Here is a 25,574-nt window from a genome sequence, read left to right as displayed (position 1 = left end):
ACCATAAGCTTTCAATCCTAAAGTTTGCCACATGAGTTAGGGCATCATTATAATCAACATTTTCAGGCTTGTACACTGGAATACAAGGTATCCTGTAATAATATTATTAACAGGAATAAAAATCACTTGCTTAATCATTATTAACTCAGAACAAGACAATTTTACTTTTCTACTCAAAATTAGTTCATAAATATTATTGAAGTGGTAGTACAAAATTTACTAGACACATAAGTCAGACCACAAAGGGTCTTCTGTAACTAATGTAAGTGGCAAGAAGGGCAAATGGGGAGTTTACTATATCATAGCATACAAAACTATATATATTTAACACATGATTTTATTAATTTCTGAATTTTCATAAATTAAAAGTAAAGGAAATAAAATGATCTTGCATCATGTATTCCAAAAATATACATTGTATATTCCAAAAATAGAGATGTTATCTTAAAACATGCATACATTTTTTTGGCACTCTGTGCTTTACTCTGATTAAGACTTTTTAGTAATGCTAGATTTCATATGTGGTTTAATTTTTCTCTCTAGCTCTTATTATATCATATACTAATATCTTACTTAATTACCATGATCATTCTGCTTCCACATCCCCACCACTGGTATATAAACTCATCAGGGCAGGTGTTTTTAACTTGAGGCCACTTTTTATGTCTCTGATGATTACAAGAGCACATGGCGCATACAGAGTGCCTTAAAGATAGCTATTGTAATAAATGAGCATTTCCCAAAGACTTACGACACAGAGTCATAGCATTAGAAGCCATAATATAAAATAAGGATTTTAAACGTGAATTTGGGTTTGAAGTCATGACAAGAAATCATCAAATATCATAAGGAGACAATGTTTCTTACTAGAAAACGGTATCATTCCATCATCTCATTTTATAGATGTAGAAATTAAGGTGTGAAGAGATCAAGTGATTTGTCAGACAACTGAAGTTTTGTACTAAAAGATACCTTAAATCTCACGTACTCCAAATATTCAGGTACTTAGGGCAACTCAGCCTATGTTTTAATATCTGCAGTGATAATGGGTTCACTACCCTATTAAAACATCATATTTAGTCTTTAAAGAATACTACTTGTTAGCAACTTCTTTCTCATATATAATTAAGACTTCTGTTCTTATGTTTCTAATCTTTAGTCTGTGTGATATCCTTTGGTAATACATGGCATGTCTAGTACAGCATATTCTTTTATAGATAGAGATAGATGGATAGGTAGATAGATAGATAGATAGATACATACATACATACATACATACATACATACATACATACATGTGGTGTAAAGGCTAAATTTGAGGCCCTTTATATATGACAGTTCTGGGCCAAATAGTCTTCTTGCCTTCACTCTTTCGCTAACACTTCTTTGTCTCCTGACTTGTCTCATGATAGACCTTGGAATATATATATATATATATATATATATATATATATATATACACACACACACATATATACACATACATATGTAAAAGAAATGCATACACACACACACATGCACACACACACAGAGGGTATAAAAAATGCATACACATTTTAAGAAAGGAAAAAACAATTAAAATTGTAATAATAAATACTGATAACAAAAGATGAATACAAGTCACAATTGACTTCTGCAATTACAAGAGGTGCTCAAAGTGGTTACCATCAGTGTCCACACACTCCTGATTACGGCAAACTACTGCTTGAGAAACGTTGACCAAAGTGTCCACTTGTTTACATTTTTTTGGTTTCCCCAGTATATGTGTGTGTGTGTGTGTGTGTGTGTGTGTGTGTGTGTGTGTATACATATATACACATACACATATATATAATATATATTACACATACACCCATTATATAAGCACAGAAGAGTATGTATATTTATATTTTGTGTCTTATAGAAGAATCGAATGGTTAAAAACATTTAAAATATGTAATAATGTTTTAAACTACATTCTCCCTCTTTGTTTAGTTGCTGACATATCAGGAACCTCAAAAATAAAACCATGTCGTACTCATCTCATCCTTTAAAAGTCCAAAACAAATTTCCTTCCAAATGAAAATTGTTTGATTAAAATATTTGTTAAAATGTTTAAATGTTTTTCAAAAACCACTCCAACTAAATAATCCCATGGTTGCTTCAATATTCATCTAAATCCTACTCTCCCTTCAACATTAAACTTTGTGAACGCCCACTTAGAATGAAATTTTTAGGTCCTACTAGGACCAAATAGCATGTGTTTATATCCTGATTCACTCATGAAAGTGTATTTCTCCCAATATAACCGACAATACCGTTTTGTTTTTCAGTATCCATATTGTGTTTGACCCATTTTGTTTAATATCAAAAAAATTCTTAATCATTTTCTATATATTACTGCTAAACCAAGTTTCCTTTCTTCTATATTTATGCAGTTGAACTTGTCTTTGCGGGAAGAGAATGGTCCTCAAATTGGAGATATAATAACTGCTTTACATTTAAAATAAATAGTGTTTTGTTCACAGAGGATACATGTTCTGAAAGTCAAACGTAAAAAAAAAAAGTGTAATTGAGGGGCATAAAAATATAAATGTTGAGACACATATCCTACCTGTAAAACCCTGGTGGCACTTGCTGTACCAGGAAGCTCTTCTCCATGTCTTGAAGAATGTCATTTAGCATTCTGACCCGGACGGGGACTCTCTCCTTTGGATCATTAGCAGGACGCATCTCGTCCGATTGAAAGAGTTCAGCACTGTCCCGCAGGCGTGTGGCCTGGGCTAACAGTTGATGAGTGTTGGGTTGATCACCTGGTGAAGATAAATAAGCTCATTTCAGAAGAGACATTTTCAAAGGAGCAAAATAATCATTTTATAATCATGATGTATTCATTTCATCAAAAATATTCTGTCTAAACATATTATATCCTACAAAGAGTATCGGATTTATTACTACCACTAATACTACTAATAATAATTACCTCTAATAATAATATCAATAAATAGGTACAAATAGCTGAGAGACTGCTATGTTCCAGACATTGGGTTAAGCACTTGATATAATTATCTCATTTAATATTCACCAAACCTTGTATTGTCATGTCCATCTCATAGAAACAGAGAATTAATTAAAGTAAGCAAATTGCGATGAGTCATCAAGAAGTAAGTGACAGGCCAGAATTAGTAGACTGATCTTTCTGACTCAAAAATTCACGCTCATGGTGGAGTACCTGTATTTCTAACGGTGGAGGGGGGATTCCAAAAATAATTATCATTGTCTTTTCTGAGAACATGAGATATATGAGTATGTATTGTTATGAGTCTTTTGGGCTCTTTCTTCTTTACTAAAATTCTGTAATTTGAAGTTAAAATACATATTTGATTTGAACATACACTGAAATCTATCCTGTATACTGTTTGTAATGTTTTGTTTTGATTTTGAGATGATTTTTGTCTGTTTATTCGTTTGTGTAACTTACTGGCGTAATTCTGATGTGAATGGTGATAGCAAAGGGACTGCAGGTCATTCCACTAACTAAGAGAAAGGTAACGTTAGTATAATGATTACGGACACCAGATCCTGGAGCGAGACCACTTGAGTTCATTCCCTGCTCTACCATTCAGCAGCTGTGTGACATTGGGCAAGTGTTCTCATTTGTAAAATAGACATAATAATAACACCTGCTTCATAGATTTGTTATGAGGATTAAATGATAAATACTTAGAAAACATTTGCCTACATATAGGCAGTTCCCAGCTGATGTGGCTTCATACCTTATTTAAAAAGCGTTATTTTATTACACCATAAGAGGGGGCATTCCCTCATTATCTTCTTCCAGATATCCCCACCATTAGAGTCAGTCCTTGGGTGAGGCAACAGTTAGAGGTGTCATTCTCAGGAGATTAGGAACAACTGACTCCAATAAATTCAGAACATCATTACAAAGGATTACTTCAAATCAAGGTGATGAAATGAGATGTACTTAGTAAATCTAAGCTGGGAGTATGTCATTGAGATAAGCAGATAGAGGAATAAAAAGAGGCCTTATAGCACCCTCATTTGGGGAAGTCTTGGGCAAAAGGGAAAGATCACAAAGGGACTCTTTCTCCAAGTGAAGTCCTGGGGTTACCAGTCCTCAAAACACCTGGTCTTTGTGGAAATGAGGATTCCTGATCTGCTGACTCTCTCTACGGGTAGAGCCTAGGAATCTCCATTTCAACAGGGTACTCAGATTATGCCATACCATTTCAAGTTTAAGAAGCACTGTAGAGAAGTGATATAGCTAAGAAAAGGAAATTTAGGTTAGAACTATAGCTGATGTATAAAATATGTCTGCCGTAGATTTACCAACCTCTAACACAATCATCTTTTTGTCTCTCATCTTCATTCGATGGGGACCATTTTATATGTCAGTTTTTTAAAGCCTAGCATAGTTCTGACACTCAATAACTGCTTACTGAATAAACAAAATCAATTTAATAAAGTCTTTTTAGAACAAAATTCAACAACAGAAGAAAACTATATAGAGATAGGTGGTTTTTATGAGGGCTACAAAGAGATAGCCCTCTTTGCAGCTCTCTATTCACTGAAATTAACAATATAAATAAAATCAGTTGTAGGAGTTCATTCACATTTTTTGGCATTTTGATGTTTTTATAGTGCATTTCACATCCATTAATCATCCTTTGATTTCACAACAAAACTTGAGGTTGTGTGAGAGGATATTTTTGTTCATTGAGAAAACCTAGCCTACCCCCACGCCCCCAAAGCAATAAGAAAACTAATGTTATTTTAGAAAGATACGCTTTATCTTAAATTATTATGGTTCATCAAAGTTAACATATGGAGAACTTTCAGGGCACATTGTGGCACAAGGAAAGACAAAGATTTAGTTCATACAGGAAGTGAAAGACTGAACAGCAGAAAAAACAAGTTTGACATCCTTAAGAGTCTTCCATTTAAGAAAGAAAAATCTGTTCTGATGTAACATACACTACAGAATTGAAGACATTACTACTGAATCAAGTGAGACAAATTGTACCATTCTACCTTATTTAGTTCAAATGAATTTATCTTTCATGGTGGTGTGGACATAGAGAATTGACAGCTTTAGGACCTGGCTGGACCCAGAAAGGACCCTGATAGTGGGTCCTTTACATACCCTATGTATTACTTCGAGGGTTTGAAGCTGTAAATTGAAAAGTAGCTTTACTCTCAAAGTTAACACAATCATTCTGATACATAACTAATGTTCCAAAGATTCCTAGCAATCATTTCTGTGCCAATTAAAGCTTGTTTGTCCGTTTAAATAAGGCCCAGAAAGTAATGTCACCTTTTTCGTAGAGGTTTTTGTGACCTCAAATGATCGTTCCTTCATGATCCTTAGCAACCTTATTAGAATGTCAGCTCTGTGAGGGAAAATATTTTTTTATTTTGCTCACAACCATTTCCCCAGCACCTAAATTGTGCCTAGCATATCATTTAATGAATGAACATGTAAATTATGTACGTTGATCATAGCATCATAGCGTTTGTAATATTTTAATCATTATCTGCCTTATCTCGTTCCTTTCCTTGACTGAAAAGAACCCCACAAGATCAGCAAATATGTTTTATCTCTGTTTGTATCTCCAGATCTTAGCACAACACTTTGCATATGGTAGTCATTTATGTATTTTATGTATATGTAATGATTTTATTCTTAGAAATGTTACTTCTTATCACTTCCTCCAATCCATGGCACCCCCCGCTCCGGAAACTGTATCATACTCCTCTCATACACACTTTAACCAGGATTCCCAATGTATTTTGCAGTGTCTGTGAATCTGGAGCCATTTTTTTTTTGTTTTGTTTTGTTTTTCTTCCCATGGGCTGGCATATCAAACCTCTGAAGAATAAAGAAAGGGATAATATAAAGCGTAAAGGAATGAAACAATCTTTAAAAATGATCCTTCTGCATCTTTGCTCCCGATGAAAACCCAACCATTAATAAGTCTTTATAGTATGGCAGAACAGATCGATTTGTGATAAATATTTTAAAAAAATCAACCTTCACATAATACAAAATAATTGGGACTGTCTAGTGAAATTATCTTGATATTATTCAAGAGACAATTGAAATGTACTTCTATATTTCCAACAAAAAACAATTTGTATTTTTTCCTCCATCTCAAAGCAAAATAACAAATAAATGTGTTTTTAGTAAGTACTTATTGAGTCCTATTTTTTTGTGTTATTCTGTAAGTACTGGGAGAGAGACAAAGACATATAAGATTAAGTCTCTAACCTTAATAGGTTTCTAAACAAGTTAGAAACAATACACACACGGAGAATAAATAGCGTGAAATAAAATAAATGTTCATGAAGATGACTGAAGAGTTTGTTGTATATAAGAATATTCCAAGTAGATACCAAGAAAAAAGTAAACTTGAGAGACATATCATAAAATTACCCAGAAATCAAGGGCATTTCAAATTGAACACTTGAAAGTTCTGGGACTTTATTTACATTAAAGCAAGTTGAGGTAGGTGTCCCACCTATAAACAGTAATATGATTAGTCTTCCCTTCCTCTTCCCTCAGTCCTCACCCTCCTAGAGTTTGAATCTACTTCTAACTTAAACCCATTCTTCTTCTTTTTTTAGCTTGTTATGGAAAAGACAGAGCTGGATATTATACGCAATGTTCATATTAATTGATGAGGAAGAAGACAATAGAAGGAAGCAATGGAGGGAGGGAAGGAAAGATTGCTAGTCAGTGGATATTGAGATGGATTTTGAGATCTAAGCAAGACAATTCAGGAGAGGCTTTAAAATACACTGGAGAAAACATAGTACTACTACTCAGAGCATCACCTGTCTTCTAGCCAATCATCACTCTATAGCATCCTCCCCTCAAGACAGTGTGGTATAGTGGAAAGGTCAGGGGCTTTGGAATCTGACAGACCTGTATTCACGCCCTAAACCTCCAATTAAATGTATACACCTGAGTAACACACACATATACACATACAGACACACACGCACATATCTCTGTTATGAGGTCCAGAGGCTCAGTTTCTTCATCTTGAAATTAGTTTTAACAATACCCAGCTCAGCTCATGGGGCTAGAGTAAGGTTAAATGTCACAATGAATATAAGGCATTTAGCACAATACTTGGGCTTCGTGGAGCGACTGCTAAAGTGCCAAGGTGTTTCCCAGAAAACTGTTCCTCCTGAGGACCTTTGATACAGGACCCTAAAACACCTTCCGACTGTAAATCAGAAGCTCAAACTGACTTTATACAAGTCCTTTCCATAAGGCCTCTAAGACTTCTGGGTAAGACCAGTGATTACAGTGCTGACTGCACCACTCTATCTACACACGTTCTAGCCTGCCAGGATCTGGGACCATCACAAACTACCTCTTATCCTGAGACACATCATACATTGATGAGTTTCAGCTTGGCATAAACCTGTGTGTATTGTCGGTTCTACAATTCCTGGATAAATTCATAACTGTCTTATTTTAAAGAATGAGTTTCATATCTATTATTGTGGTCCCTCTTAAGAGTTTCAAAATCTGAAAAGTTTTAAAATTTATTTCTATTTTTCTACCTTTTGCTTCTCTTTTCTGACTGTATTTTTAAAGACTCATTCAATTTCATTTCAAATTAAGAGTAAAATGTACTGGTCATACCCTAAAACTACATTTTTTATATCAAACAAACACAGCCTTTTACTTTAATAGTATTTTACAGAACCTATTCTTATATAGATGAGCTTATCACAGTTTCAAAGGTGCAAACAACCATACAATCACAGTGAAGAGTTTACTGATTTACAGTGATAAGAAAAAGTATGATTTATGTTCCACAGAACACAGTAGTTAAAAGCAGAATAGAAGATTATTTTTGAGGAAAAAATGTATGTCAATTAATGCCATCTTTAAAATATCTTGTGGCATCACTAAAGAGAAGAAAATAAATCGCCAAGGGAAACAACAGTCCTTTATTGTCCTACATTTTCTATTCCTTATACTGCCTTTTAAAATATGATTCACAGTGAGTCATCTCAGCTGGTTATTTAAAAAAGTTAAATAAACATAGATGCATGTAGAAAAATGTGGGAGCTAGTACACTTGATACTCAAATAATCTAACATTGATTTTACAATGCATAGATAAAAATATATTATTTAAAGATGAAATACACCAGAAGACACTGGATAATTGTGTCTAAACTGAATACAACATTTTTTTTTTTTTTTTGCAAAGATTACAAAGTGACATGTTTACAAGAATCAGGTTGGCCACTTTAAAAAAAAAAAAAAGGCAACTCATTCTAAAGATTATCTAGTATTCTGCAGATTATCCAATGATCCAGCTAGCCAAGGCAGATGAAAATCGAGCAAGACTTTTAAATTATTGCATGGAATGGGTCCATCTGACTGGTGTAGAAATTAACCCGGGGGCTCTTTTTATGGCCCACAGATGCTGCACTGTTTTATGTTTGCAACTGCATGATCTGGTTATTGGCTGCTTTGGAAGAGTGAGCAAAAGCTTTCTTGAATGAATTAAATTCACGTGGGGTTTATTTTTTTATCACTCTCTTCCTGAGGCAGAAAATTGGAGTTGTATATATAATAACACATGTGAGTTTAATTATGTTTGACCAAACCAAAAAACTGAAAAAATAAAAAGAAAGACTTGGATAAAATGAATCAACACGAGGGCTAGGGGACTCTATGTTCTATTACAAGCCAAGATTAAAAGTATAAAAACAAACAAACAAACAAACAAACAAAAAAGTTTAAAAGGATTGCCAGGGAGGTGATGCTCATATAATAATGGACTCTAGTGCTATCTTGTCATGGACACAGGGTTTATCCCGGAAATAACACTTAGGAAAAAAATTCACCACATAATAAATCATCACTCTGTTGGGATAGTAGGGAACCTTTATGTCACTAATACTTCAATTACTGTAGCTATACATAAATTGTAGGTACTGAAAAAAAAGAAAAAAAACACTAAAAGAATTTGGATGAAGTGCTTAGAATAGGTAAGGAAATAATGATCACCAAAGGAAGTTGCATGAATAGCAACAAACTGTGAAGATGGGAATAAACAAAAGAAAATGAAGTATAATTCTGAGGAATACAAAAAGGGATCATGTGCTTAGGATAACAATTAAGGGATATTATACAATAAAAATATGAGTTCAGAGAGAAATGCGAGGAAAAAAAATAGTTTGAGGAGACAAACACTGACAAAGTAGAGACAATCAGATTTTATTATAGACCCAGCTGTCTCAAATTCTTTTTTGAGACTAGGTATAGAATATCAATAAATGAAATACAATCTTTAATACAGTCAGAATCCTTACAAAAATATAATGGAAATTGATACTAAACATGTTTTCAGGAAATTGTACTCAAGGGTTGGCCAATCTATCTATCAATTTGAGCAAGCAATGTAAGCTACTTCTCAGAGAATGCTTTTGGGTTTAAGTTTTTGTCACACAAAAAGGTCAGTTCCAGAAATGTCAGTTCAGGTCAAACCACTAGAAAAAGCCAGATTCAGAACTCTGACAGAAAAAAAATATTTTCTTAGACTGTTTGGCTTTTTAGATGGACTGCTTTGCATTTCTTAGGGAAAGCACAGAGCCAGGTATCTAGTTTACCCATCCTTTACTCTCTCAGGCCGCTCTAGAGTTGGAATTGATGGTCATTAAAACCAAGATTGGAGACAGATGAGCTGAGGACTAGACTCATACAATGTACACAGTCACATTTTTAATTTTACCAGTTGGGAAATTTATCTTATATTTCTCAAAAAGAAAAAAAAAAATAGATAGGTCTCAATCACTTGAGATTGTAGAAAAGAACCAAAGTGATGTTTGAAGATATGAAAGCACAAATCTAACAGAAAACAGAGTACTTTCCTCAGTGGTATTATCACCTTGAAATACTATCCTTCCTTCTAAAATGAAGTGATTTATTCTAATACATTATCAGAGCTAATAAGAAAAATAAGTCAGAACAAATCAGCATTGCCGGTTTTTCAAAGAACAGGAGGAAATGCTGCCAACAACCATTTTACGTTTAGTGAGACAATTGAGAGGTGGCAACAAGCCACACAGTTTGAAATTATGCTTCCTGCTGAGTCTGGCTTACACTAAATAAATGTGTACATAGCCAGATCAAATGAAACTGACTTGTACTTTATTTGTTCATTTGTAGTTTTTATAATAATGCTAAATAATTCACATCCAGAATTCCGACAAAGAAAAATAGCAGATTAACAAAAAACATCAGAATTACATAGTCATTGATTATTTTGTAGTGCTGTTTTATACATTTAAAAGTACATAAAGTGAGAAACAGTAAACTTAGTAGTTACTAACTGCTCACTCCTTAGTCTGCTTCAAGGGTGTGGTGGTATTCTATTCTTGACACCACCTTGTGACCCTGCAAACTAGTCCCATTGCCTTGTATGTGAATTTTTTGGACATAATGTTTGTCACAAGTACATCTGAAGTGTATCAGTTATCTTATCAGTCACTATTTACAGTACACCTCCATGCACTGCATATAAATATTCATTCTCTAACTATTATGTGTTTGGCATTGACCAAATATTAAGAGCCAAGGTCACTCAGTCAAAATGAGTTTTCAAGAACCACCCAATAAATCAACTCAAAGAAATTATTCACTTGTAAATTGTCCTTCTTTCTGGTGGTTGTGAGAATGGTAGAGAATGGTCTGCTGCTATCGTAAACTAGTGTAATAAATAAACAAGATGGCCCCTTGTCAAGGGGTAAAAATTACACCATTGAAAATGCAATTGGGTTTCAGAGACCTTCATACTTAAACTCTTTGCAGAAAGGAGAAACAATATTTTATAGTTCAGCCTTGAAGGGCTTTTTTTTTTTTTTTTTAAGCTGTAATTGAGAACTGAAGACTAATCACTGTTAACTGTCATACAAAATAGAAAATATATCCACAATTAAAGCTTGTATTAAGCAGTAAAATTATATGTTTCATTTAGCTACAGGAACTCTGTTTAGCTAATGAAATAATCTATCATCGTAGACAAAACTGAAATTGAAATATTTACTCAGTTGTTAAGAGGTGTCCATTATTCACACATTAGCATTTTAAAGTATTCATTTTAGAAATAAGGTTATAACCAAAGTAGCCAAAATAGAACAGCTAAACCGAATTGCCTACAATTCAGCAAACATTTGAATAACCTATGACTATGAGACAGAGAAAATAATTTAAAATCATGATTACTAAAATACAAAAAATGTATAGCTTAAAGGTGACATATCATATATATTTGATCAAATATACCTAAGCCATGATAAAAGAAAAAAAAAATGTGCATTTTGTTTGTTTATTTATTTATTTATTTATTATCATCATCATCATCATCATTTTGTATTGGGAACATCTCAAGCCCGGCTGCATCTTTCTGAGTGAAAAGTGACAGGGAGACCCAAGGAGATTCATATCAAAAGAAAAGAAAACTGAAAAATAACCAACAACCAAATAAAAAGCTCTTCACTTAAAGCAGAAGTAATGTGTTGATTGATAGAGCAGCAAGAAGCCAAAATTACCGTGGCTCCTCCACTGAGAACCTTGGGTTTTAGGAAGAGGTTCACATATACTTAGAGGTATCTGGGATTCAGTAAAATCTCTGTAGAATGACTACAGTTCCCCAACCCTATCCCCTGTGTTGACATGCTTTTAGATATAACTATTAAAGAAAGGATTAATAACCTGGCCTAGTCTCAGAATATTCTCTTTTTGCCTTGTTGCTTTAACTGAAACGTGGCTCTCCCCTAATGACATTGCTTCCACTGCAGTCCGGTCAGGCAGTGGTTCGTTCACTCCTCTGTCCTTTCTACCACTAGCCCTTAGAAGAACAATATGAAATATGAAATATTGAGGTCACTGCTCATTTTATGAAAATTTAGCTCTTGGTTCAATTACTCCCTCTTACCAGAATTACTCCTGTGTTAATTCCTGGCAATTTCAGTATGCGTGTAGACATATACTGGTTTATCTTTTCTTTAGCCTCTTTCCTCCAGTGATTAGCTACCACACTTCCATGGTCATAACTAGCCTGCACCTTTTCATTACCAGTATCTGCACTCTTCATATAACCACACTTTGAATAATTCCACTTGCTGGCCACTGGCAAATAAGTCTTCTTAGCTTACTCCCTCTCAATTTTTTTGATCTCATGGAGAAATAACGTCTATTCACCCTCTTTCCTTCTTTTTTGCTCACCGTTATTCCCATCATATCTTCATTTTATTCCATAACCCAGTTTAGATACTCTGGTCTATCACTCATTTTTTTGCATGCAACTTTCAGTTTCCTGTACTTATCTAGTTCATCGTCCATCTCCTAGCAAAGACCTAGCCCTGATTCAGTACACTTCTCCCTGTTCGATGCCTGAATTTCTATCTGAAGGTTGGAAAACAACAACAACAACAACAACAAAACCCAAAAAACCCCACAATTATGCTGAATACACACACACACACACACACACACACACACACACACACACATCTTCTGAGCTCTTAATGCTGTTCAAAATACTTACCACATTTTCATAATTCATTTACTCTTCCTCCCTCCTAAACAAGTGCTGTATTGTTTTCCAATCTAAAAATGACTTGGCATATGATCTTCCTTCCTTCACATTTTTATGGATGTCTTAATACCTAAGGTAAAGTCCTTTTTCCCTATGCCACTGTTAAGAAAATCAGGCCGGCATTCTCCCTTCACTCTCTTTGATCAAATCTTCACCCTCTACAGGATTATTCTCTTTAAAACAAAAACATGCTGATCCTTCTCAACTCCATACTTACCACCTACCATCACATGTTCCTAATTTATCTCCTCCCATTCTCTTTGGAATCCCTCTAATTGGGCTTTTTCTTACATCACTTCTCTAGAATTGTTGAGATCACCAATGATCTGTAAATTGCTAAATCCCGTAGTCAATTCTAAGTCCTCATTTTTCTTGACCAATCAGCAGTATTTGATACAGTGAATTATGCTCTTCTCTTTGACAGATTTTGTTCTCTTGGATTAAACATATCACATTCATCTGTTTTTTTTGTGTGTGTTTTTTTTTTTCTTTTTTTTTTTTTTTCTCTCTTACTCTTTGGGCACTCCACCTCAGTCTCCATTTCTGATTTCACCTTTTGGCCCAGTTTCTGAATTTATGAGTATTCCCCACCCCCCAATTCTTAGACCCTTTTCTTTCCTTTATCTATACTAAATCTCTTTGCTATCTCATTTGGGACAACTCCCAGACTTATACTCCCAGACCAGATCTCTTCTCTGTACTCTGGAAAAAAGTACAATCAGCTCTGCTATAACACTTACATTGAGAATGCAAATTTGTTCCAATTACTTTGGAACAAATTAAATTAGAATAATGCTAATTTAAAAATTGTTTTGATTTATGGCAATTTTGTTCCACCATGTACGTATGTGTCTTAGGTTCAGGGATTTTAATTTTGTTTTATGTGTTTATTTAGCTGCTTGATTTGTTTGTTTGTTTTGTTTGTTTGTTTTATCATAGAACTGTACCAGGAATAGAGTACATGGATACTCAAAAAGTATAAGGTAAATGAATGAATTAGTGGGTTCAGGAGGTCTTGTAATGTCAATGAGAAATGTATGCACATTTTTTGTACATAAGTAATTCTCTGGGGAGAGAGACTACACTAATTTTTAGATTAGAAAGGGATCCCTAAATGCCCACAAAACCAGAGTTATAATATAATTCTTATAATTACTCATTAAGACATTATTTGACTTTCGAAGTAGCTGATGTTACTTAAAATGCTCAAATTATATATAATTATAATGCTAAAATAATGTGTTTACTTATGGATTTTAGAAAGTAAACCCAATTGTTTAAAAAATAATAAAACTTGTTATTTCAAATGGCAATAGTGCTAATATATTTGTTTTTGTTGATTTTATTTCTTTAATTTTTTTAAAAAAACTCTTTATGTGTTTATTGCAAACATAGTATACATTTATCATAGAACATTTGGACTCAGAAAAGCAACTTGTAAATCATTTTCAATTCTATCATGCAATGTTAGTATTTTGCAATATACTTTTTGAGGTTCCTTCTATGGATGCCAGTTATTCCTTTATAGATGAACTAATCTGTGTTATATAAATAATGATATCTTTCTTTTGTTCTCTGAACAAAAATTAAATGTTTACACAGTACCAGCTAAATTTTCTTAAGTATGAAAATTAGAATTAAAGAAAAAGCAAAACAGTCTATAGAACCAGTAAAATAGATGCTTAAAAGAAATCCTTACAGAAAAGGATAATCCTTAATATTCACAGAACTTTATAGTCCTTTATTTATACCAGCTCTACTTTTATTTTGCAAAATGTCATGTACTTGGTGACTCTGTCTCAAAGCCCAAAATATTCTAGATATAATAAATTAGAAGTGGAGGACACAGTGAGTGCTACAGGTAGTCACATTGGGAACAGTGAGATAGAACTTTGACAAAAGTAGAAAAGAAGAAAGCTATATAGAGACTAACTTAAATAAACCAAAGCAGAGAAATATGAGGTCATTTAGTATGGGAACAAATAGAACTCAATATTAGCTCAATTGTTCCCAAGGTCATGGTTTTATAGCCACTATAATAAAAGTCAAAAGAATCACTGGGGGATTAAGTATTACACTTCCAGATACTGGAAATCTTTGGCTCTTTAGAGTGATCCACTTTCCAAGGATTATTCTGGTTAAAATATCGGCTTTGGTTTTAAAAAGTACTTGTCTACAAATGACTCATTACAAATCTGATAGTAAAATGTGTGACTCAAAGAGAAGGGGGAGGGTACATTCTTTAATGACAGTACTGACTTGTGTGTATTTGGTTAATAAAGGCAAATTATAAGCTTAATTAAAAGATTTATATGTAGATAAAAGGGAAATGAAGGTAATTATTTGGGTGGTATCAGAATTCTGCAGAAACAGATATATTCAAATATGAAGGAATTGAAATAGAGACTATGGAAATAATCTTCATCCTTAATCTAGGATGAGCCAACACTTCACTGAAATGGATCGGACCCATACCTCAGAGAAACCAATCCTCAAGGAGAATATTCTAAGCAAATCATGTTTAACTGACTAAATGCTAAGTACAAATGTAAAAAAAAAAAAAAAAATCCCTGAACCATATTTTTCCATATGGAACCTGTAAATAATAACAAAAACTTGAAATTATAAATCTCTTTGATTAAAAAAAAAGAATAGTAGAACATCCTTTAAAATCTGATACGTGACCTTATGCTTGCTGACACATAAGCACACCTCATTCCTGTTCACATGTCAGCCAAAATACTTCCCAGTTCTTCTCATGATAACCCTCTGTAGGAAGCACTTCCATATTGGTGTAGTTAGTACAGCAGATAATTTTATCCATTCTTGTTGAAAATTAGTCAAACAATTTTTCATTTGCTGAAATTACTATAATTCAAAGAAAAATTACCTTTAAGGCTGTTTTGAACTTCTATCGCTATATCAAGAGCATTAAAGGGCAGAACAGGTTCATTGGCAATTTGCAAAATCACCTCTCCTGACAGCTGAAAGAAAAAATAAAAAAGAAATGCAAGCATTCAGTATTAAGGGTTTTAATATGTTTGTTTTTTATTATTTCATACACTCATACATCCAGAGTAGCAAAAACACAAAGGGAAGAATAGACTTTTATAAAATCTCTTGTTCTTTTAAACCCCATTTATTTTATTTTTCTAAAAGAAAAACAAATGTCTCAGTATATTTTTCATGTCTCAGAATAGCATGGAAATATAAAATGTTATTCCTTTTTAAGCTAAAGATTAAGAAATGTCTTCTCTGGAGTTGGAGTTATAGTATTTAAACTTTAAAACAATTCCTCATAAAACAGTTCAGAATGTCACATGATAAAACAATAGAGAGGAACTGAAAATCAATATCTGGTTATTGAACTAAGCAGAGCTCAAGACAAAATTAATGATCCATTTATTTCATTTAAAATATAATTTAATCTAAAAAAATTCCTTTAAAATTTTAGGTACTATTTCCCTTAATACTTTACTGTATTCTTAATTACTTTTCTAATATTTATAGAAACTAACACCATTTACATATCTTTAGGGCAATGTTTAAATTAAATTAAAAAACAACAACAACAACAACAACAAAACTTCTAAATGTTATCTCCAAAACTCATACCTGGAATTTTCACACAGCACTCCGACACTGTGTTTGAAAACCAACATGTGCACTACAGCTGAACTAGCATCTGCTTAATAGATTGAATAACTTATGTGCATTCATATACATCTCAAAGGATCTCAGGACTTGTAGCAAATGCTATTGCTACTCTCCTTCTCTTTTAACTGATCTTTAATATTTACCAGGGTTTAACAAATGTCCCAATATATCTTACAGCCCTCAGCTGGCACACAGGGAAATGTGGCCATGTTGTTGTTATTAATAAACTATGAAACATTAGTGAATGAAAATATTGTTTTGTGAAACTACAGGGGAAATTAACACACTAACTTGAGATAGTACAGAGCACATAAACAATATAACTTACAGGGAAAATATATTAAACATTCAAATCTACATATTCAACTAGGGTGAAATTCCATTTAATATTTAAAAAAATTATATTTCCCAATTGTTCACACAGTATGTATTATGATAAAAATACAATTCAATTTATTTTTATTCAATATGCTTGGAGAAATACATTTCTTAGAAACAAAGAGAAAAAAAACACAAAAAACTTTGATATTCCTTTATTTCTTTGAGATATTTTTTCTCCCAAATGTAACAACCATTTCTCCCACAATGCCTAAAGTATCTTTGCAGTTTTATCCCCAGGATAGTGATCACAAAAATCCTGGGAAACTGCCTACTTGGATTATGTTTTTTCAGGGAAATAAAAGCATTATCTGCAATAGATTAATATGAATCCTGTTTCTATTCCACCCTACCCCATCCAAATCATGCAAGGAATACTGATAACACTGATATTTGGAAATAAATTATTTGCAAAAAGGAATTTTTTAAAGAAGATTAAGAAGCATTACAGTTTATTTTTCCAATTTGCACTGGATAATAGAAACTACAGAATAGACATGTTTTGTTTACACTTTTGGAATCTGGAAACCACATATTACAAAAGATTAAAATGAAAGAATGGGGAAGGAGGAGAAAGGTGACTTTTCTGTGTGCTGCTGGAGAAATTTGTTTTGTTTTCCTTTTTTAGTCATTTGGTAGCTCAAGCAACTGAAATATAAGCCAGCTAGCCACCTTGCTATTTCGTTCAAAAAGAACCTGGCAACACATATTGGGATTTCTAAGTCAGCTGGCACACAATAGACTGTTTAGACTAAATCGGCTTTATTTGCAGCTTCATAAGGAAAAGGGAGATTTGTGTAAGCTTTGCCATGAAGTGAGAAGCGATTAAACATACTGCAAACTCTTCTCACCCAGTTTGGAATTCACTCTTATTCAGTCATGTCAAAGCAAACTTCCCTTATATTTAAATAAGGCCCCATTCTTTTCAAAGTGCTTTATACCTAAATGTCTAATTTCATTGTCTTGACAAGCCTAGAAGCAGGTTGTAAGGGAATTAATCCTGTGTTAAAAAACATTGAATATAAGACTTACTGTTCCAGTCTAAGGTGACAACATAGGGGCCTCCTTAACTTATCTCCTCCAAAGGACACACTGAGTCTATGGCTACCAACGGAACAATCCCCTCTGAAAAAATCCAGAATCTAGCTGAATGCTTCCTACACATTGAGCTAAAGAGAAAAAGCACACATCAAAATGGATTATAAAGTCTGAGATATACTCTGGCCATAAAAGCACCCAATCATGGGAACATACAATCAGGAGGGAGCTCACAACTCCCATCTTCTCCCTGAGGAGAGAAGGGTTTGGAACCTATCTGCATATCTTAAATTCTGTAGAAGCAGAGTGTCAAGCTTCTAATTTAATATACATCTAGGTGTCAACTGAAATCAACTTTGGAAATTAGGGAGATCGGCAAGTGCCATCTTTGTGTTCTCCCTCTACTCTACTCCAGGTCACTTGTGTCCCCCTGAAAGGAGCTTGTGCACATGTCTGGTGCCTGCTTTTGTGGCTGACACCCAGGAGATGCACCCCTTGATAACCTGGTTATGGCGGCCAGTGGGTCTTGCAATCACAGGTTCCACAGGATATAACAAACAAATAAACATTTGTTAACTATGTTATCCCTCCAGAGCTCAGAACAGAGGCAGCAGAGAGAAATACTCATATCCTAGTTTTTCCCTGAAAGAGGTTTATTTACATACTTCAAAAGTTTCTGCCTGGGGGTCTGATTTCCAATCAGCCTACACCTAGGTGCTGATGGAAATTCTCCCCTTTTGGACACTGACAAGTCTTGACACACCCTCAACTACTGGGAGCTACCAGAAACAAAAAGGAGGTTTGGTCAATCACAAAGATTTGAGGGACTAGGGCCAGGCTGAACAATAAGGTTCATCTTGTACAAGAGATCACTCCAATGGGAGAGATAGCTGTTTTATCTGATGCACAGAAACCAACACAGAGAATCAAGGACAATAAAGAAAGAAATAAGTTTCAAACACAGAACAAGATAAAATCGAGAAACAGACCCTAGAAAAATGGAAATAAGTGATGTAACTGATAAAGAGTTCAAAATAATGGTCATAAGTTTGCTTACCAAGATCAGGAGAACAATGCATAAACAGAGTGAGAATTTCAATAAAGAGACAAAATATAAGAAAGTATCAAACAGAAATCACAGAGCTGAAGACTGCAATAACTGAACTGAAAAATTCAATAGAGGGGTTCAACAGCAGAATAGATCAAGCAGATGAAAGGGTTGGTGAACTCAGAGACAGGACAGTAGAATTCATCCAATCAGAAAAGGAAAAAGAAAAAAAAATGAAAAAGAGTGAAGATAGCTTGAGGGAATATATGGGACACCATCAAATGGATCAATATTTGCATTATAGGGGATGTAGATGAGATGAGAAAGCAGCAGAAAACTTATTCAGAGAAATAATGGCTAAACTTCCAAAATTGGGGACAGAAACAGACATCTAGACCCAGGAATCCTAAACAGTTTTAAACAAGATGAATCCAAAGAAACCCACACCAAGACACATAGTAATTAAATTGTCAGAAGTTAAAGACGAGAAGAACATCTTAAAAACAGCAAAAGGAAAAGAACTTGGTACATACAAGGGAACCTCCATAAGACTATCAGTAGAGTTTTCAACATAAACTTTGTAGGCCAAGAAAGATTGGGATGATATACTTAAAGTGCTGAAAAAAAAAAATGCCAATCAAGATACTCTACTTGGCAAAGTCATCCTTCAGAATTAAAGGAGAGATAATTTTCCAGACAAGCAAAGGCTGAAGAAGTTCATTACCTCTAGACCAGCCTTACAAGAAATGTTAAAGGGAATTTTTCAAACTGAAAGAAAAGGACACTAAATAGGAAAACATGAAATTATAAATTTTACTGGTAAAGGTAAATATATGGTTAAATTCATAATAATCTTCCATGATGGTGTCAAGGAACTCACTTATAAATGTAATATAAATGTTCAAAGCCAAAAGTATTAAAATAATAATTATAATATTTTTAATGGATATGCAAAGTTAAAGATGTAAATTGGGACATCAAAGATGAAATGTGGGAAAAGGGAGAGAGTTAAACATGTAAAGTTTTAGTATGCATTTGAATTTAAGTTATCAGCTTAAAATAGGCTGTTATAAATATAAAATATTTTATAAAAACTTCATGGTAATCATAAAATACAAGCCCTTAAAATGATACACAAAAATAAAGAGAAAGGACTCTAAGCATGATCACTAAAGAAAATCATCAAATCATAAAGGAAGAGAACATGAGAAGAATAAAGGGACAAAGAAATTGCAAAACAGCCAGAAGACAATGAACAAAATGGCAATAGTAGGTCTATCCTTATCAATAATTACATTAAATGTAAATTGACTAAGTTCTCCGATAAAAAAACATAGAGTGGCTGAATGAAGAAAATAACAAGACCCAATTATATGCTGTCCACCAGAGACTCACTTCGGCTTTAAGGACACATACAGACAGAAAGTAAATGGAAAACCGATTTCATGCAAACGAAAACCCAAAAAAGCAGGGGTAGCTATACTTGTATAAGAAAGAGATTGCAATAAAAGACAAAGAAGGTCAATAAATAATATAAAGGGATCAATCCAACAAGATATAGCATTTGTAAATGTTTATATACCTAACATAGGAGCATCTACATATCTACAACAAATGTTAAACCTGAAGGGAGGAAATAGATGGCAATACAATAATAGCACAGACTTCTATATCTCACTTTTGGCAATGGATAAATCACCCAGACTGAAAATCCACAAGTAAACATTGGACTTAAACAAGATGTTAGACCAGATGTATTTAACAGAACTTTTATAGAATCTAACAGCAGAAGAATACACATTCTTCTCAAGTACACATGGAACATTCTCCAGGATAGATCACATGTTAGGTCACACAAACAAGTCTTGATTTAAGAAAACTGAAATGATATCCAGCATCTTTTTCTGACCACAATGGTATGAAACTGAAAATCAGTGACAAGCAGAATTGGAAAATTCACAAGTATGTTAAGATTCAGGGTGGTGAAGTGTTTCATTGTCTTGTGCAGTTCAGGTCCATAACATCAACAATTGCATGAACCTTGACAGTAAGCATTGTAGGGGGTCCTGAGTGGCTGCAAGGGCTATTGGGGTCCTCAGAGGCAAGGTCCTAGGGTAGATGGTGGTGGTGACCAGAACCAGTGGTGTACATACAAATGCTTGGCTGTAGAGCTGGCTGAGATGTCTGCATGGTGGCAGGGGCTGGCAGCGGGCACACACACATTGGCAAGAGCTTCATCCAGGGGCAGGGGCTGGGGTCAACTGTGGGGACGTGAGCAGCCATGGAACCTAAGCTGTGGGTGTGCACTCATGTGGCTGCGGGGGCTAGCCATGGGTGCACACACAACAGCAGAGACCGGTGACAGGAGTTAAGACCAGCACTGTGCAGGTGCATACCACACAGGGGTTAGCTGCTGGTACACATGGAGGTGCAGGTCAGTGACGGGGGGGTGGGCCAGGTCCTTTGTGCAGTTTCTCAAAAGGTTGGAGAAGCTAGTCACTCACTCTACCCTCTGTTTTCCTGCAACAAGAACTCTCTCTGGCCATGAAGTTCCCTCTTGGCACTGAGCTGTGCTGTCATAAGGGATGGGATGAGGAAGGCAAAACAAAACTGTTTTTACAACTGTTTTTGTGTGGTTATTTTAGGTTATTATATTTTGCTGCACTGTACTGTTGAAGTTGCTTAGGGGGTCTCCTGAGCACCCCAGAGCTATCTTTGTTCTTGTATAGCTGTGTAATTGTTGGTCTTTGTGGGAAGATGGAGGTTGTGATTCCTACTGTGCCCTGTTGGTGACATCAGTTCCCTGAGCTATCTGAAATTCCGTTATAATAATTTTACAAGTACGCAATCTGCCTCAAAAATCCCTGTGTCCCACTTTCTACTCTCTTCCCAGACCATCCTAGCCCTGGCAAGAGAATAAAGGAAGAATACATTAGAACAAGAAATAATGTTTTATAGAAGTAAATGTATTAAAAAAATGAAAGGATTATTTTATTGAACAATGAGTTAATGAACAGCACCCATTGCAAAGGCTTTCCTCTCTCACTAAATAATATTGATAACTTTAGAGTTAGTGGTTTCGTTGGTGTTAGGCTAGATCATAATACTAACAATAAAGCCTTCTAGATTTCAAGCTTAATAAAGGTTAATGATAGTTATCCCATATAAAAGATTTTCTTTCTTCAGCCTGATATAATTTTAGTTGTAGTGAAAGTTTTAAAAGAATGCTTTTAGAAACGTAATAAAGGAAAATATCCAGTAAGCCATTTTTTCTTAAACTTTGTACATAATAATCTGTTGCCTTGTTGCCTTTTGTGGGGACAGAGCCAGGAGTGCAGTTTCCAGACTCTCAGCCTCATGTGGAAAGGTGCTGGCTCAGGTAGTAAATGGCCATCAACTGTGATTGGATGGCCATCAGCTGTGGCTAGTTGGATGTCAGCTGTAACCAATGAGCCATTGGCCACTAATAAAACTGCGCCAGCAGAAGATGGGGGCTGGCAAGAAGATGGTGGCTGAGCTAGCAAGAGCGGATTGCAGTTAGCACAGCGGATTGCAGCTAGCGAGGGGAGCTGGTCATTTGGCAGAAAAGCGGACAGCAGGTCGCACATCGTGTGAATCCAGCCTCCAGTGAGACTATGGTGGTATGACTCCCCTACCTATGGCTCTGTGGGTGTTCTTTTTTGGCCTCACCATATCCTGTGTTCTTGTGTGGGGAGTGGGAGCTGAGACCCTGCAGGCCGCCCTGCATGACACCTTTATATTCTCTTTGTCACAGTCTTTCCTTTACCAGTCTAGAGAGAATATATATATATATATATATATATATATATATATATATACACACAAATATATATATGTAGATATATATTTACTAAGTTATGACTATCTAGAGTAGGAATATCCAACCCCCCCCCCAAATAATGTATCTCATTGACCAGTATGGTGACCATTACTGCGATAAACTCTTTCACTGGATTTATTAGTTAATGCATGAACAATGCAGTTGGTCATAAATAGGTTCACTAAAGCAATACCAAACCATGGTTCTGTAATATATTTTTTTTTTTTTTTTTAGTTACAGGCAGAAACACTCAGTTTCTTCCATTTGTATAATTCCAAATTGAAATAGCCATAGTTTATACCTCACACTAAAGCTGTCAGTTAAACTATCATACTGGGATTGTTTTTATGTCCTCAGTCAGACTTAAAATGTAATATATCCCCACTCTAGAAGGGAGGGCTGTGAGATATTCATAACACCTGTTTTACAGGTTAGTGTGAGAAAGAAATTGAGAGAGATTGGGTTGCTATGGCATGGCGTGACATAATATGACAAGCAGTGGATGACTCAAGAACCATCCCACTAGCATCTACTGAGCCTTCATTGTGTGATCACCACAGTGCTACAGGAGAAGAAAGAGAAGTATGAGACAGTTTCTTCTGTTAGGACTCATGTTACTGATAGAGACAAGTCACACCACTGTTGCACAATTGGAGAAGGAAGTTAACAGTAGAAAATTAATAAACAGGAATCTTTTGTTTCCTAGAAAGCATTCTTTTTTATTCTACATTAAACACACCATGTGATTATACCCCATGTATATATTTTTGGCTCAAGAATCTAGAGTGTAAAGGGGAAAGATCCCAGATGAGGGGAACAAAATGAGCAAAAACCTTGGGGTAGAAAGAAACATAGACTTTTTAGAGAAACATGAAGAAACTAGTGTGACAGAAATGGAGTCCTTGAAATGGGAAGTAAGTTCGTATGTCGGTTGTAGGGTGGGGTGTCAGCCAACCTTAAAACTCACCCAAGGCATATAGCCATGGTTCAGCGATCTGTCAGGAGCCCTTCCCCCTTCCTTTAACATTCAGAGCAGAGGCATTGCCTGCTACATTATGGTCTGGTGAGAGTCTCCCTTCAGGCTGCTGTATTCCTTCTGAATGACCTGACTCTGATTTATGTCACTTTATAATAGAAAATTCCCAATTTAGCAACAAATGCCCTGTGGATAACAACCCTCAGGGCAGCTAGCCATGGGCAAAGGGACTTGGGGACCTTGGAGATGAGCAGAGCAAAAAGCAGTGTAGCAGACCTCAGGATTGCTTTCCAAAGATGGAACATAGACAGAGGAGAGGAAGCGCGGATGCGCTGCTGACACACACAGACTATTTTCCCAACAAAAGGAGATATTAAGTGGCTCTACAAAAAATTCATGCACAGAATCTATGTACCCCTAAATCATACCCTTAAAATTCAGTATTAAAACTTTTATTCTCTCTCATCCAGAACACTCCACAAACCCCTTAATTGTTCTAAACATCTGACTCTAACCCATTCCGCATCTTGTAGCTGAACTATAGTGCAGTTACTTATTCAAAATATATTTCTTGTGTACCCCAAAAAGCAGAACTGACTCATGTCACTTTCCTTCTACTGTTCTCTTTAGCTAAAAAAAAAAAAAAAAAAAAAAAGGTGGTATCTAGCACTCAACTCAAAAACCTATAATCTGGCAAGTTTATGGAAAAAATTGCTTGAAAGTAAGACTGTCGTAGAAAATCAAGGACTTACATATCCTCCACAACTACCAGAACATATCACTTCAGGCCAAACTCACATTACAGAAACCAGTCAGCAAAACTCAAATGCCACCACTGTTCCCTCAGTGTTCCTAGGGATTGCCTTGGAATAGTTGCATGTGGAAGTGGAGACACCAATCACCTTGGAAGGGAGATCCAGTTGTTGCCAGTGAATGGTGCAAGGGCTGCTTTCTGTGGAGAGGGTTTAACGGCATGTTTAGGAGGTCTTGTGCCCACTGTTCACACATATCTGTGAAGCTCAATAGCAGAGGGATAAAGAGATAAAAATCAGTAGAGAATTACTAAGCTTACAGGAAAGATGAGTCAAGACTCCACCGTTGGGAGGGAAAAAGACCCCCATCCTTTCCTGCTTAAGATTTCAAAGGTATCAGAATAGTTTTGATGGACTTAGGAAGTCTCAAATGAAGTTTCTTGATAGCAAAGGGTTTTTTAAAAATCATTGAAGAATTCCAAAAGCTACTGAGAGTGAAATTCATTTAAAGGAGGAGAAGGATTCTATCCATGTGGAATATATAGGATGTTTGTTTCCTAAAACTTGTTGCTATTAATAGGAACTTCTGGTGTTGGATCCTCTGGCCCATGGGCCTACTACAGGGAAAGTACTGTGAACTTGTGTTAGCACACAGGGGGAAACTTGGGAACCCCTCGCTGTGCATAGACATCAGAGGATGCCATAGACATCAGTGGAGGAAAGAAAGTCCTTTTTACTCCAGCACCCTGAGAAACTGATGTTTCAGTCACCACCATGCCTCCTACAGCTGCCAAGGGCTGAGCAAGGACTCTGGGACACAGTTTGTGGGATAGCACAAGCCTTCATTGCAGAATTGCCACAGCTGACAGACTATACAAAAGCTCACTGGACACCTTGGACATGACAGAACCTTGATGGGATATGGAGTGAATAAAGGAGATATAAATGGAGTATGTTTCCACAGTAATTTAACTTGATTATGAAAGAGATGGGCCTTTACTTTCTCTCCCAAACAGATAAATGTGTACTTTTTTACAAACACACACTAACCACCTGTGAATGCCAAGGCATTCAAGAACTGAGATAACCTCTGCTGCCAAGAAACTATCCCTCAGTGCAAGCTCCCTGATTTGAACCCCGCTTTGAGCTTCAGTTCCTGCTATAAGCCCCATCTCTTCTCTGTGTTCTCAGCCTAAACGCTGAGCACACAACCTGGAGTTAACCATGAGCCTTCCTTTGGGTTCCCTCTGAAA

The 25,574-nt window shown here is 35.3% G+C and overlaps 1 protein-coding gene across 5 annotated transcripts in view; it reads right to left on the bottom strand.

The window, feature by feature from the left end:
• Window positions 1–25,574, bottom strand: part of NAALADL2 (N-acetylated alpha-linked acidic dipeptidase like 2) — a 1,208,457-nt gene that overhangs the window by 47,284 nt on the left and 1,135,599 nt on the right. For all 5 annotated transcript variants that reach the window (XM_074328105.1, XM_074328114.1, XM_074328118.1 and 2 more), the window contains 2 exons: window positions 15,522–15,615; window positions 2,594–2,792 (listed from right to left, as the gene is read on the bottom strand). In XM_074328105.1, coding sequence (XP_074184206.1) covers window positions 2,594–2,792; window positions 15,522–15,615 — 293 coding nt within the window. The remainder of the gene's footprint in view (window positions 1–2,593; window positions 2,793–15,521; window positions 15,616–25,574) is intronic.

The sequence above is a fragment of the Rhinolophus sinicus genome, linkage group LG01 (assembly GCF_036562045.2).
Source record: "Rhinolophus sinicus isolate RSC01 linkage group LG01, ASM3656204v1, whole genome shotgun sequence".
Lineage (NCBI taxonomy): Eukaryota > Metazoa > Chordata > Mammalia > Chiroptera > Rhinolophidae > Rhinolophus > Rhinolophus sinicus.
This window is presented reverse-complemented; position numbering and strand designations above follow the sequence as displayed.